The 15520-nt window shown below is 41.2% G+C and overlaps 1 protein-coding gene across 1 annotated transcript in view; it reads right to left on the bottom strand.

Moving 5' to 3' along the window:
• COX10 (cytochrome c oxidase assembly factor heme A:farnesyltransferase COX10) overlaps positions 1-14384 on the bottom strand; it is a 130116-nt gene extending 115732 nt beyond the window's left edge. Inside the window, exons 1-3 of the mRNA XM_069483195.1 lie at positions 14244-14384; positions 9166-9299; positions 6834-7155 (exon numbers count right to left, since the gene is read on the bottom strand). Of these exons, the coding sequence (XP_069339296.1) occupies positions 6834-7155; positions 9166-9299; positions 14244-14286 (499 nt within the window). The 5' untranslated portion in view covers positions 14287-14384. The remainder of the gene's footprint in view (positions 1-6833; positions 7156-9165; positions 9300-14243) is intronic.
• Positions 14385-15520: the final 1136 nt, after the last annotated feature.

Here is a 15520-nt window from a genome sequence, read left to right as displayed (position 1 = left end):
GCTCAGTTGGCAAGAAAAAATCAAGGGAGACATATTATTCCTTCTTTATAAACTCAGTCTTACTTCCCTTCATTAAAAAAAAAAAATCTTTAAATGTTATTAGCACCAGCAAACATTTGGCCCATATCCTGGCATAAATGCCAAGGCATCAGGCTGCTGCTACCCTGCTATTCTACAAATGAAATATAAGTATGATCACTTTATGGCCTTTCACTTATTCTACAGTTAATTACCCCCAGTATATTACAGCCATAAACAAAAGGAGGGCAAAGAAAGAAAGACCAATTCTATAAAAGTGACCGCTGACTACCAGATATTTCTGCCTCACCTATCATTAGCTATAAATGAATTGCCCAAGATGTTAAGACTCTAAAAGAAATCAATTGATAGATACCAGGTATTTTCTTAAAGAAAAAATCCTGCTGACTCCAAGACATGTGTGAATTCAAGTAATAAACTAAATAGGGAGGTAAAAGGTCAGATAAAAGGGTAGGGGTCACCCAAAGGGTGCTGCTTCTTTAAATGGCATAAGCAGAAGGAAATGACTTTAATTCAATTAGTTTATGCAGAAGCCTGGGGCATAGAATATATAAAATGATACAAGGGAAAATTTACTGCCCTGGGACTTTTCCATCTGTGTGTGTAGGTGAGGCTGCTGCTCCCTTTTTCCTTGGTGCATCCTGCTTTCGCATACATCTCTTGTGTGGTCCAGATTCTGCCCAGCTGGCTTTCTCTGCTGCCAGCGGTAGCAGCTGGCTGCTCTGGCTCTCCCCAGGTGAGCTCTCTCCACATCCAGCCAGACCACTCAGTCTGGGACCGTACTCGCTGCCACCATAACACCTACTTCACTTTCTCCAAGTGTGGTCCAGGACCACCTGCATCAGAATCATCTGCTACACTTGTCACACATGCAGATCTCTGGGTCCTGTCCCAGCCCTAAGGGATCTGAATCACTGGAACAGTGGCCAGGAATCGCCATTCTAACAAGCATGCCATGAGTGCTCCTCACCACACTGACATTTGGCAACCAATGAGTTGACGTGCACCATAGAACACACAGCATGTACTGTTAAATGATTAATTTAAGAATTGCTTGAGATTTCAGACATTATATTTTAAATATCAAACCCTGCATCTTAAATGCCAATTCAGATATACAAACATATAAGCTATATAAAAGGAAAACAATACAATAGCCAGTACGAAGGAAGGAAATGTGGCCAAAAAAACCACTAGATGTTAAACCAGTTATCATACTTTCCTCTGTTCCTAATGAAATAAGCAGTATGAGAATAAACTTTAAGAAATCATTTTAAATGAATGTTTAAAGCAGCTCACTAAAGACTCTAAGAGGAAGAAACATTGATAATTATTTCCTGATTTAGCAACCAGTCAACACTCACTTCCTAAATGCCAAATAATAAAATAATTCCCTCTAGCCAGGCGTTTAGGAGACCTCTAGCATTTAACAGTGTTGATCACTTCCGTTAGGAACTGGTTCTACTCTTTTGGCCTCTGTGACACAGGCTTTTCCTGTTTTCCTTCCTCCGACGATTCATTTCCCACCAGTCTCCATTACATACTTTACCCAATCCCTAAAAGGAGATAAACCCCAAAGTCCTATCCTGGGCCGTCTGCTTGATCACTCTACACAGTGATGTTGGTAACCGTCACTACCACGGCTTCACTGCCAACTCCATGCTGAAGACCCCTGGTTCTCCCAGCCCAGCGTCCTATCTGAGCTCCTGTCTAGTGGACCTCTCCATCTAGATATGCCAGTGGCAACTCAAATTTCATTTGTCCAAAATCAAACTCACCACCTTTTCCTCAAACCTGTTTCTTCCTTCCATATTCACATTCCTAAGTCTCAATACCATCTTTCATCCCATTTTCCATACCAGAAGCCTGGAATTTTTTCTAGAGCAGAGGCAGCAAACTCAAATGCCTATGGGAACAGCCAGGTAACAAATTTATTTTTTTAAGAAATGTGTATAGCTCCTAACATGTACCAGGCATTTCTATGTCATTTGCAAATGTTAACTCATTTAATGCTCAGGACAATCCTATGAAGTAGGTACAATTATTATGCTTGCTTTACAGATGGGTAAACTGAGGTACAGAGAGACTACAGAACTTGCTCAAGGTCACTCAGCTAGCAAGAGCCAGTGTTTGAATGCAGAGTCTGGCTGCACAGGTCAGCACACTATGCTCTCTCTCTGAGCTGGGTAAGGTCTAGTAAAATAAATAAGGAGAACAGGGCCCCGAGAGCTGGACAATATTTGCTTCACCTGCATGTATTCAAATCCTTTGCAACTCCACGTCCTTGACTTATGTTTCATGCCTGCACAGCTCTCTGCTGCATCTATTGAAGGTTCTGTTCATTCTACCTCCTTCATGTTTCTCTCACTGTCTCCCTTCTTCTCTTTCCCCACCACAGCCTCAGTTCAGGCCCAAGTCGTTTCTCTGTCGGCTACCACTATCGGTCAGCCGCCATTCTTGCCTCTCACTAGTCTGTGCTCTCTGACAGCAGGCTGGCAAACTGTACACGGTCGGACAGTAAATATTTCAGGGTTCCCAGGCCATAAGGTCTCCATCACAATTACTCCACTGTCACCGTAGCATGGTATCTGCAGAGTAAGTGGGCATGGCTGGGTTCCAACAAAACTTTATTTACAAAAACAGGTGATCCTTGCTCAATAATACTACCACAGCAGTTTTCTTAATCAATCCTATTCCTTCTACTGAAATATATTCCAGATGGTCTCAAAACCTTGGAGAATATACAAAAATATAAAAGTATCAGAAGAAAACAAGAGTGAATGTTTTTTATAACCACAGGGTGGTGAAACCTTTCTAAGCATGAAAAAACAAGTAAATTTGAATACATAAAAGTTAAAAATCTCAGTGGAGCAAAAGTAAAACTAAACAACAAAACACCTCAAATAAAGGAAAAAGGCAAAATATGAAAGAAATATTTGTAATGAATATGATAAAGGAAATGCTCATTTTCGTTATTTATAAAGATCTCTAAAAAGTCAATAAGAAATGACCAAGGATATAATGGGCAAATAATAAAAGGAAAAATACAAATGGTCAAAATAGAGAAAAAGATACTAAATCCTACCAAAACTTAAACAATGAAGGTTACTCTCACAAAATCTTTTTCAATTATCAAATTGGCAAAACTGGTAAAGACTGCTTATGCAGGAGTACAGTACAGACAGGGAGTCAGATTCCCATATGCTATTGGAGGGAGTATAAATTATACTATCTCTTAGGAACAAATTGGTTGATCTATCAAAAACTCAAATATCTAAAGCTAGCTATTACATATCTAAACATCCTATAAACTCACCTAATTATACAAAGACTTATGTACATATAAGTTAATCACAACATTGCTTTCAATAGCAAAAAACTAGAAACATTTTAAACGTTTACCTGTAGAGGATTAGTTAATAATGGTAAATCCCTATAATGCTGTGATCCCCAAACCCCCAGCTTATGGACCAGTACTGGTCTATGCCCTGTTAGGAACCTGGCCGCAAGACAGGAGGTGGAGAGGGGGTGAGCAAGCGAAGCTTCATCCATATTTACAGCCTCTCCCCATAGCTTGCATCACTGCATAAGCTCTGCCTCTTATCAGATCAGTGGAGGCATTAGAGTCACACAGGAACACGAACCCTACTGTAAACTGCGCGTGTGACGGATCTAGGTTGAGTGCTCCTTATAAGAATCTGATGCCTGATGATCTGAGGTGGAGCTGAGGCAGTGATGCTAGCGCTAGGGAGCAGCTGCAAATACAGATTATCATTAGCAGAGAGGTTTGACTGCACAATAAATGTAATGCACTTGAATCATCCCAAAACCACGCTCTCCACCCCTGGGTCTGTGGAAAAACTCTCTTCCATGAAACTGGTCCCTGGTGCCAAAAAGGTTAGGGACCATTGGCATAGTGGACTAGCATACAGTGAGGTAAATACTGTCAGTGAAAGCTACACTGTTATGAGAAAATGGCAAGTTGCAGAACTCTGTGTGTGTGTGCATGCGGGTGTGAGAGATTCTATTTCTATTGCAGAAAACATACAACCACAGCTATATCTGCATGTGTGTCTGTATAGAGAAGGCTGCATTTCATATAGAGTTTTTATCTAGCATGGAAGGAAAGGATACTTTCTCAGTTTAAAATGTATGCTTCTGTATTATTTGAATTTTTTTTACAATAAGCCTGTACCAATTTAATAGTAATTTAAAAACACTTAAAAGATAAGATAAAATGCAAAGTGATCATATCCCTCCAAAGAATATTCCAGGACTTTACAGAGCTGTGGTATAACGGCCCAATTCTTTAGCACGATATACATGCCAGTAAGACAACATGACCCCTGCCTAACTCTTCAGTCTCAGTAAGCGCCTTTCCTACATGACAGTCAAGTCATACTGTGCTACTCAGTCACACTGCAGTTTTCTGAAATGCCAGGATATATCAGACTTCTTGGCTTTTGCAAAGAATTCTCCCTCTGCTTACAATTCCCCTCCCATCTTCCCTGCCTAGTAAACACTCATTCACCTCAACCCTCCAAACCCCACAGGCAGAACAACCTTAGGGGAAATACAATATATGTTAAACAGTCAAGTGTTTACCTGGAATTATCTGGAAACTCTCAGTGCCTCCTGTGCGTCAAGCATGCTGCTGGATGCTTTAAATGCATCATGTGACTTAATTCCTAAATGACTTATTATTATTTCTATATTACAGATGTGCAAATTGTCTCAACAAGGTTAAGGAACTGCCCAAAGTCTCACTGGCTAGTAAACGTCACAGGCAAGATGTTAATTCAAGTCTGCTTGGCTTCAAAGCCAGAGATCCTGAGTTTTGAGAAGGCAGATTGGAGCCAAGTGCAGGTTTGATGGAGAGGCCTTGAAAGGCTCTGTCTGGACACTTACGTCCCGGCAGACCAATCTCCTGTGAAGGCAGATGGACAAGAATGGTGGGGGGGAAGGACAGAGAAAGGGAAAGAAAGTTATTTTTGGGCAAGACTTTGATCATTCCAGATGACAGTGTTCCTCTAACACCAGGCAGAGTTGAGGCAGGTGGTGATATAGAGAAACTACAGACTCTTGTGTAGATTAGGAAAATCAAAAGCAACGTTTTGGGAAAATTAGTCTGGCAACCCTGGACTACGACAGAGGGTGTGGGGGGACAGCAAAGGCAGAGATCTGAACAGTTTGGAGCTGCTGCAAAACTCAACAGCCTCGTGTGGTTTGGACCTGAACTCGGATGGCACTTTCAGAAACGGGGATGAGAAAGCAGATCTCATCCATTACAGAAGATTCCCTTGGTGACAGTAGATGTTAGACTAGAGATGAAGAGGAGAAGGGAGATAAAGAGTTAAGACTGATTCTAAGGTTCTTGTCTAAGGGAAGCAAAGAATGCTGGTACTCCTGACAGAAATGGGATGGCCGGAGAGGAGAAGGAACCTGCAGAGAAGGAATCTGTGTTAAATGATGGTGCACACAAGGAAAGAAGCTCCTACTGTTGACAGAGGTCACTTCTGATGCCCATGGACTGAGAGAATTTGGGGGTGATATCCTTATGACTGTGACTTATCTACAGGCATGCTTAACATGCCCACAGCATGACACTTACACCACTTACATAAATGACAAAAGATCTCCTTTAGAGGCGTGATCATTCCTTGCTTAGCTAGCATAAAGCACTAAGACATGTTTTCAAGGATACCAGGTAGAATTAATCTGTTTTAAGCTACACGATATAAATCTTAGCAAGGCTCTTAAGCTCTTTTACCAAACCCCCTATGTCTACTCATCATTCCCCCAAAAAGGATTTTCTTTTCTTCAGGTGAGGCTGGCCACTGAGGAAAGAAGTTGTCTGGGTTACCTGCTTTTACCCTGGATTTCAAGCTCAACTCTTTAAAAACAAGCAAAACCACTCTTTCCCTGATACTCTCAAAAGCCTCCCTGTCTCATCTGTTATTTGACTCAGTAACATCGTTCATCACTTTCTATCCTCAAAGAGTAACTGGTTTAACCTTACCATTCACTTAGTATGATCTGTCTCTATTCTTACCCAAGAAGAAAAGAAGAGACCAGGTCTTCAGTTTGCAGAATGACCCAGAACATACCTTCCAAACAGGGTTAGCTCAGAATAGGCCGCGTCAAAGTTTAGCTGTAAGATGGGATAATAACAATAATGCTTTGCCTGACAAACAGGGTGGTTGTGACACAAACAACAGGGTGGCTGTGACAACCAAATTGCATAATTATGGCAATAAAATTTGGTACAGTGTACTAGAATTAGGAAAAAAAATCTGGTTCCAAATCTCCTTTCAGAGAAGCACTCTACATCCCTGCACACCTGGAACAACCCCGGAGGCCTTACAAGGAGCAAAACCCAGAAGTGAGCTACAAGTCTCAGTGGTCACCATGGGTTCACCCCACACCCAGCAGTTCAATTTGTCCCATTCCAGAACTGAAGTCTACAGAACTCATTATTTTACTGAATTTTTAAAGTACAGTGGGTGTAAAAACACTAAAGACAAAGAAATAAGCAGGATAAGCATTCTACTTTAATTGCAAATGAGAGGGAGACTATTTTAGTATAATACTTAAAATGTAATATTATTTACAATTCTGTGTAAGTAGAATCAGAAAATTTTATTTCAAATCTCAATTAAATTGAAGAAGAAAAATACTAAGAAAGGATCTGCAGTTTCAAACTATTCCTTTCAGTGCAGTAAATCAAATGAGCTTTTTGTTTAACTAAAAATAGTTTCAAGTAAGTATCTAACTCTATCAGAAAAACAAAGTACCTGTGAGTTTGATTTTGGATAGTCGAGCCAAAATTCCTGGTAAATCAGCCACCTGCAGCTTCATCTCTTTCCACTGCTTTTCACCTTTTGTCTCTTTTCCAACATCTACTGAGCCTTCAATTATTGAGGCAGACTCTAGTCCCATCAATTCCTTTTCATTTGGCTTTCTGGACAAAGGCAGACAGGGGGACGAAAGAGGTTTCTTTTCACATATTTCTAGTTTGGTTTCACCTGAAGATGTTTTTTCAAGGAAAGGAGATGCCACTGGCTCTGGCTTTGGTTTTACTTGCTGGTTGAGGCTTCTGTTCAGTTGTGTGACATACTAAACAAAAAAACAAAAACAAACCCACATGTTACTATATGGCAAGGCCCAAAATACTCTCAAATGGTTGTTTAGTAACATCTTCCATCAGTTCAACTTTTATGGTACTTGAAAGCTTTTTCTACATATTTAATATTAGTCAATTCAGCATGTATTTATAGAGTTTTTGTTACCTGGAAATCACTAGACTGACAGATATAGAGAATAAAATTAATGCCTCAGCAATGGTTTTCAAATTCTGTGGTTTGGAAAATCTAGACATATAAATTCCTTGAAAGATAAATTCATTTTTTATCTATCTCCTCCAGAATTTCCTCTGGAGGCTTAACATTCCAAATGCAATGAAAAAGTTTTATAGACTCAAGAGCCCAAGTCAACCTGCTGACTTTCCATGTTGTTAGGCAAACAGCGCAGAGAGGGACTCAATATTAGGGCATAATCTAGGGCTAAATGATGTTACAGCAGTGTGGTATGAGGAAAGAACATGGGTTTTATAGTCAGTCTCTACCACTTACTAGCAAAAATTAGTAACTACTACTAACATTTGTGAAGTACTTTATAGTTTTATATAATATATATCTCATTTAATCTTCTCAACAGTTGTTAAAGAAGATGGATCAGGCTGGGTGCAGTGGCCCATGCTTGTAATCCTAACACTTTGGGAGGCCAAGGTGGGAGGATTGTTTGAGGCCAAGAGTTCAAGACCAGCCTGAGCAATAGCAAGACCACCATCTCTACAAAAAAATTTTACAAATTAGCCAGGCATGGCGTTGTGTGCCTGCAGTCCCAACTACTCTGGAGGCCGAGGTAGGAAGATTGTTTGAGTTGAGGAGTTTGAGGCTTCAGTGAGCTCCATTGACACCACTACACTCTAATCAAGGCAAGAAAGTGAGACCCTGTCTCAGAAAAAAAAAAAAAAAGAAGAAACCAAGCCTCATACCAAGAGTTAATACCAGTTCTAGGCAGCTCTGGCACATAGAGCCTACTATGCTGATAACTAGACAAGTGCCTTTTACATTACATTACAAAGACTTGAAATTACATATACTAGTCTTAAATAATAATTAAAAATTCATGAGTGAATGAAGAGTTGTTTACATAAAAAGGTACTATACGTATTTAAATTTCTCTTCTAAATATCCATTATCCTTCACCCCCAATTTAAAAAGCCTGAGTATTTCTGTCATTTAAACATTTAAATCTCTTATCAACATATCAAGTTTTATTAAGATTTTAAGTTAATTTGATTTTTAAAGTTAAAGTGGGCATTTTAAGTTAAAAAAAGATGAGAGAAATGTCAAATAGGATGTTAGATTACAACTTTGCTATTCTTTCATCCTCACACTACAACTATGAGTTTTCAGCTATTTTTCTGCCATTCTATGATCATTTTCTATTTGAGAAAATGGCAAACGTTCTCACTGGTAATTGACAGTAAGTTACCAGATCGCCCACAATATCATGGAGTGAATCTAAAGACCTACAAGAGGACTAGGATCATATCATCAATGTCCACTATAAAATGCTAGCAAATTGCAAAAAATCTCAATTTGTTTGAGTTACTCAGAAGTATTAAGAAAACTTTTAAACGTATTGCTGATTTAAGAAAATAAGAGGGTCACATTGTTAAAACAATTATTTCTGTATTACTGATGTATTCACAAAACTTCTAAGAATTTTAAAAGAAGTATCATGGTATCATAACAGTTCAGATTTCCTGGTTTTAGCATAGTCGAAATATGCCAGAAGTTTTCAATCTTTCTCCAAACTTAATCAGTAAGTTCAAGATCATACTTTTAACCTCAAATGTCAGAATTATTCTGGTTTCAGTTAAGAATAACCAAAACAAGAGATTAAAGTTTTGGATAAACTTAAGAGGACACTAAATAAAAGTCTTTTTCAAATAGTACCTCTTAAAACTTTTCCTATAATAGGAATTTCTAAAATTCCCTCATACAGAGAAAAGTAAAGGCAGAAAGCAACAGAATAAGAACAGTTTTCTAAACATACCATGCGTTTAAGGAAGTTAAAGTGCTGAAATGTAATCCATTGCTTGTTGACATTCCTGAAAAGATGTATGAACTTGTGAGGGGATTCCTGGATAGCTCTTCCTTCAAGATAGCAGACACATCCTCCTACCCAACCTATAATAGAGAAGAGGAAGAAATGTTAAAAATAATTAATGCTTCTCATCAAATGATGATTGTACCTACCCAGAAGCAAAGCCAACTACCTAATTGAGTGCTACACTGTGTCGAAGCTTTGAAATTATCTAATTCAGATTTGTGAATAAATGCAATTTATCAACCCTACTCATTGTTTAATTCAGCATAATTCTTCAGAAGGGCTGGGGAAAATTTTGATTTTAGGATCATTATGTTTTATTATTTTAAATGCGGAAATGACCACATTGTAGATCTTTTTAAGAAAAAACATAAAACAATCAGTTCGGTCACTTCTAAAAAAGTAGAAAATAAAACCACAATTTTTCTCCATGAGTTATTTTATACAATATTTATATTAATTTATATAGAGATAAATATATATTTATTTCAGGTTATTATTTTGGCCATGTAAGGTAAGACAACAACAAAAAAATTAGGAATAGTTCTCGATAAAGCACGACTCTATCAGTCTAACAGGAATAAGCTATTTTCATTGTATCCAAATTTGGCTTTTAATCATGATATTATACTAAACCTTTTCTCAAATATCAACAAATCCAATGCTTCTGCTCAGGCCTCACCCTATTCAAGCCTTCAACAATCTGTACAACACTACAGATTCTCCCCGTGGCTTCCATGACTCTAAAGGCTCCTGGTCTTCTATATTCTTCTTCTCTGTTTCTTATGGTGTCTCCTCTTGCTGTATGTGCTACTTTAAGGCAATTGTGTCCCCACTTTCCCAACACTAAATATTGTCCCTGAGCAAATGCAATAACAGTATAACTTCTAACCTTCAACCCATTTCTAAAAGGTCATTATGCCTATTTCCATTTGCTCTCTTGATAGCTCCACATGGATGAGTTGCAAAATGTCTTTAAGAATACTTTATGCTCAACCTATCTCTGTTCTGTTCCCTACTGCATATAAAACCATTGCTTTTTAAGACATCAGTATACATCTTGAACCCTCCCTTTATCACCTAACAACCATCAAGTCCAGTCAACTCTGAAATTCAGTTCCAATCTGTCCATTTCTTCCCATTTCCACTGATACAGACCCTTATCATCTTACTGTTGGACACAGTAACGACAGCAGGATTCAAGCCAGTCATCCAACCCTCAGTAACTTCCCTTCTACTCCAATCCATGTGCCATTAGGCCAACAGTCTTCCTGCAGCCCAGAATACATACTACTCACCCAAATGTGTACACACAACTCACCAAGCAATGTTGTCTCATGACCCTCCACTAAATGTGTTCATCTTTTTGTTTTTTCCTCGTTTGCACTCCACGCACTGCCTATCAAATGTTCAAAGTCTCTTTCAACTACTCCATCACTTTATTCCATATATTATGGCACTTTTTAATGCAAATTGTTTCCATTTGCTTCTACCATAGTATTTTTAAGTTCCTTGATGGGGGGAGGGCTCTCCTTTACGCGCTGCCTTTGCACTACAACAGCTAGCAGAGTGTTTTCCGCATAATAATGAAATCACGGGTGACCACAGGATAGCCCACGTACCTCTCCTGGACTGTGGGAAGGAGAACTATCGCTGCCCCTTGAAACACACGGCAGTTATCTTAGACTAGAGATAAATCATTTCCTCACTGAAATCATATCCTTAAGCCTCAGTTAACTATGACATGTTTATTTTCCATAAACATGAAAATATGTGTGCCTTGAACCACCTTGGAAAACATCTCTCAAGATTAAGTAGGTCAAACTAAGATTTTACAGAACGGTACTACGAAGAAAAACAGCCAGGAAACTGTACTTACATATGATGAAAACACTTCATTTAATCAAAACATGTCACATTTCTATGAATCAGTGCCTAGAAACTGAAAGACACTTCAGCCTTACATAAACAAGTGTAAGTTTGAAGACATACAGATACATCAAAAATCTGGAACATACGACCATATCCACCACTCACTGTCAACACTGGCTTATGACCGTCGAGCTTTTAAAATTAGGTGAGGAGACAAGTAGCTGAAAGGTTCTGAAATTTTTTTTAATGGCTATAAAACAGTTTGAACTTTTAGAAGCAAAATTAGACATGATAATACTAGATCCCTAACATAGGCCCAAGCGGCCCACCACATCTCACCGTGCTGCTTCCCCATCGAGCCCTCTTAGCAGATCTTCCTGGTGGATTATAGGAAGTCACACAGACCACTTACTGGCAGATTGTTTTGTCAATTATGTTCACAGCTTCAGGGAGTGAGCTGTCTATTAATTCCTTCCATACCACCACTGCAAAGACTGATCCAGCAACAAACTGTGTGGGCTATATGCAGCCCATCTACCAGAACGGGGGGATTCAGAGCAATCAAGAATTGTCCTATAGCTGAAAATATGGAATGGAAAGAAGGAAAGACAGCTGATCTGAGGAATGCACATTACAGAAACCTCCATACAGAGGAGGTAATTCAAGCACTAAGAAAGGATGAGTCCCGTGAGAATGAGTGCCTGGGGTTAGGATCAAAGAACATTCTCAGTCAGATGACAGAAAGTAACAAAGAAGTGACTCAAAAAAGAACCATAGGCTGGGCACAGTGGCGCACACCTGTAATCCTAGCACTCTGGGAGGCCGAGGTGGAAGGATTGAGAGGATTGCTTGAGGTCAGGAGTTTGAGACCAGCCTGAACGAGACCCCCATCTCTACCAAAAATAGAAAAAATTAGCCAGGCAAGGTTGTACACGCCTGTAGTCCCAGCTGCTCAGGAGGCTGAGGCAAGAGGATCGCTTGAGCCCAGGAGTTCGAGATTGCAGTGAGCTAGAATGACACTACTACACTAGCCCGGGCAACGGGCAACAGAATGAGACTCTTGTAAGGAAAAAAAAAAAAAAAAAGAAAAAAAAAGAAAAGAAAAAACCCATAAAAGTTTTCATTACGGAAAATTGCAGTCATATGTAAAAACAAAAGAGTACAATAGGCCCCCATTCCCTATTACTTATCCCCCAGCTTCACCAATTCACCAATTACCAAACTCTGGCCAATCTTGTTTCAGCTACACTCCCTCCCTTCTACTCCCTACTTTATGAACCAGAAGGGACCTTTGAGATCATCTAGTTCAATTACCTCATTTTATGGATAAGTAAACTTAATTCCAGAAAAGTTAAATGACTTGCTCTGAGAACCTACAGACCAGAAGAAATCCATAGAATAACATTATGAGAAAGAAGGAAAAAAGGAATTTCATGCAGTCCCAGTGATCAACATTGCCAGACAGTGAAGAGAGCTTGTGTGTGGTGGGTGAGGCCTGAAAAAAGTTTCTGGTATAAAGGCCAGAGGTCCCTTGGCCCTCTGGAGGTTCACTAAAAAATCACCTCCCAAGAGGCAGATTAAGAAAAGGTATACAAATTTATTTAACATGTATACATGAGAACCTTCAGAATGAAGACCCAAAGCTACAGGGGAAATTGTCCATTTTTATGCTTAGGTTCAACAAAGTATGGACAAGCATGTAGAAATATGATTGGACAAAAATGCTAATAGCCTGAGTGGGGAAACCCAGAAAGGCCTGTCTAGATTCTTCTTGGCCTGAGCATCCATTCCTTCCTTCTGGGTATTGAGCAGAAATGAAGGTCTCATGACCTACACTCAAAAAAGATGGTCAGATAATTTATGGCCAATTTTTACATAGAATGGCTAAGGGAAAGTTAGTGTAATATTTTTAGGTTTATGGCTGGCTTTGGGGAAAAGGAGGTCTGGTTTTTATAACCCATCTTGCAGAAGAGGGATTTTAGTTTCCATGGCTAGCTTTGGGGGAGAATAGGTCCAAGACACAAGAAGGCAGGAGAAAGTCAGAGAAAAATTTCGCTTTTGAGGCTGCTTCTGAGGCCTTCATCTTGGGGTATTATTTTCTGAGGACCAACGTTGGGATATAATTAAAAATCAGTCCCTGGCTTCTCTTATCTAGTCCCTAATATGGACCACCAAACAACACATTCCCTACACAGCCATTAGTTATCATCCTAAAATACTGGGGACAAAACAATTCCCAACATCCTTTCTAACATCCCCATCTGGACAGATTTCACCCGTCCACAGATAACTATTGAAAGCCAACAAGATACACTAAGTACTGTTCTAGACACTGGGGACACAGAGTCGAACCAGAGACACACCCTGTTCCTCTCTTCACAAATTTTATATTCTAATTGGGAGAAACACATAATAAACTGGTATATAAATTTTAAAAATTTACAGACTGTGCTAACCATAATGAAAAAAATAAATGGAATGATGTGAAGAGAGGGGTAGGGAGCCCTACTTCACATAGGGTGGTCAGGGTAGGCCTCTCTGAAAAGATGGCATTTGAGCTGAGACCTTACCAAGAGCCAAGGAGGTGCATTCCAACTTCAGTATACATTTGTCACAGGTCCTTCAAGTGGGAGGATTATATCAAGGACCACACGGGCCATACAAAGCCAAAAGTCTGGCGGGGACTATGGTCTGCTGCCTGCAGCTGTCATCGCCATTGTCATCGTTATCGTCAAGACCTTTTACATTTGAACAAGGCTTCTGAGTGGGAGCAAAGTGCATCTCTTGTCATTACAAGCCAGTGGCCAGGAACTGAGACTCTGCTAAGCCAAGAGGTTTGTGGACCCCTAAGGTTCCACTCTGCCTTCTCCAGCTTCCACTACCTGAAACCGAAAGCAGCACTGTAGACACTATTCCTTCCGGGGAGTCGCAAGGAGGAGGCAGTGTGTATCACTGGGGCCACAGTGCAAGGCTGGACCCTCACTCCGTGGCCCCTTCACTCCAGGGTTCTCCAAAGGTCACTTTCCCCAACACCGGCGACCAGCCGACCTCGCCAAGGGCTCCCAAGGTTGCAGCTAGCCGGAACCACGGCCTCGCACGTGGCTAACACAGTTAAATTTTCCCCAAGGTCGTGCCCCGGGCGGGTACAGTACCTGTCAGGAGGCGTGAGGAGAGAGTGTGCGGGGATGCGGCCATAGCGCACGAGTCTGGCCGCTCTCCCGGATCCCCGTGTCCTCTCTCCTCACCAGCTACTGGGCGACGCCATCTTCCCGCCCCGCCCCCTATGGGAGGAGAGACGCTTCCTGTTCGTCACTTCCGGCGGGCGGGCGTGGGAGGAAAGCGGCGAGGCCGGCGGTGTTAACTATCCGACTCGCGCGCGGGTGCCGGGCTGACGGGGCTGAGGCCTGAGGGGCGTGGCAGGCGCGGGAAGCACGGTGTGGCTACGCCCTCCTGAAGAAGAGTCGCGCGAATGGACGTTAACAGGCGTCCTCTGGCCCCGTCCGGTCCTCCGGTGACCGGCAGCGAGGGGCTGGGCTTGGCTGCACCGCTCGCGGGCCATTTAAAGTCACAGTTAGACGCTTCCCGGCGGCCGAGCGCCGAGGGGAGCGGTTCTTGCGGCGATGCCCCGCCCTCCCGTCTGATCAGTTACAGCGTTACCATAGCCTCTGTCGAGGGGGAGCCCGGATGGAACTCCGGGGTACTTGCCCCTGGGCCGCACCAAAGGAGCTGAGTCACCAAAATACCTGCAGGTGAAGAAGGTGCGTGTGGCGGTTCAGATCTGGGGCTCCGGAGTGAGAGCCCGTATTCCAGTCCTGGCCTGGTGTTTGAGCAAATTACAGAAGTCCTCTGAACCTCAGTTAACTACCTGTCCAACAGAAATATTAATAGTGTATGTTTTATAAGGTGGTTGAATTGATGTTTCTCACCTGGGTAGCCAGGCGTCTCTTAGGTACAGGCACTAATGAATTATTATTACCTGTATTAACATCAGGCTTGTGATTACCAGGGCAGATTTCAGCGGCCCGCCTCTTAGCTCTTGTGCGGGTTCCACAAGTAAAAAGTACATTGAAGAAAGATTGAGCTTTTGAAAAACTAGAGAGAAACAGGTAACTGAGTTAGTTCGATAAGGGCAGTTTCTGTCTGTTTTCAAGGATGAAGTGATAGCCATTTGGTTCACCTTAGCTAACACTGCTTGGCACGGGAGATGCTGCTAATGACCCCCTGATTCGGTAGGAGCTTCCTCTAGACCAACGGGGAGGCGAAGGGTTGTTAGTTGCCACCGTGTTGTAGGGGTACCGTAGAAAGCGGCTGCAGAAACCCTGATGATGTAACATTTCTGTGCAGCTGGATTAGGAAAGGCTTCAGAGATTTAAACTCGGTACTCAGTGGAAGGAACAGTAAGATTTTTCCAGCATGCAAGGAAAGGAAA

Source organism: Eulemur rufifrons, chromosome 9, assembly GCF_041146395.1.
Source record: "Eulemur rufifrons isolate Redbay chromosome 9, OSU_ERuf_1, whole genome shotgun sequence".
NCBI classification, from domain to species: domain Eukaryota; kingdom Metazoa; phylum Chordata; class Mammalia; order Primates; family Lemuridae; genus Eulemur; species Eulemur rufifrons.
Note: the sequence above shows the minus strand (reverse complement) of the source record. Positions and strands in the feature narration are given on the sequence as shown.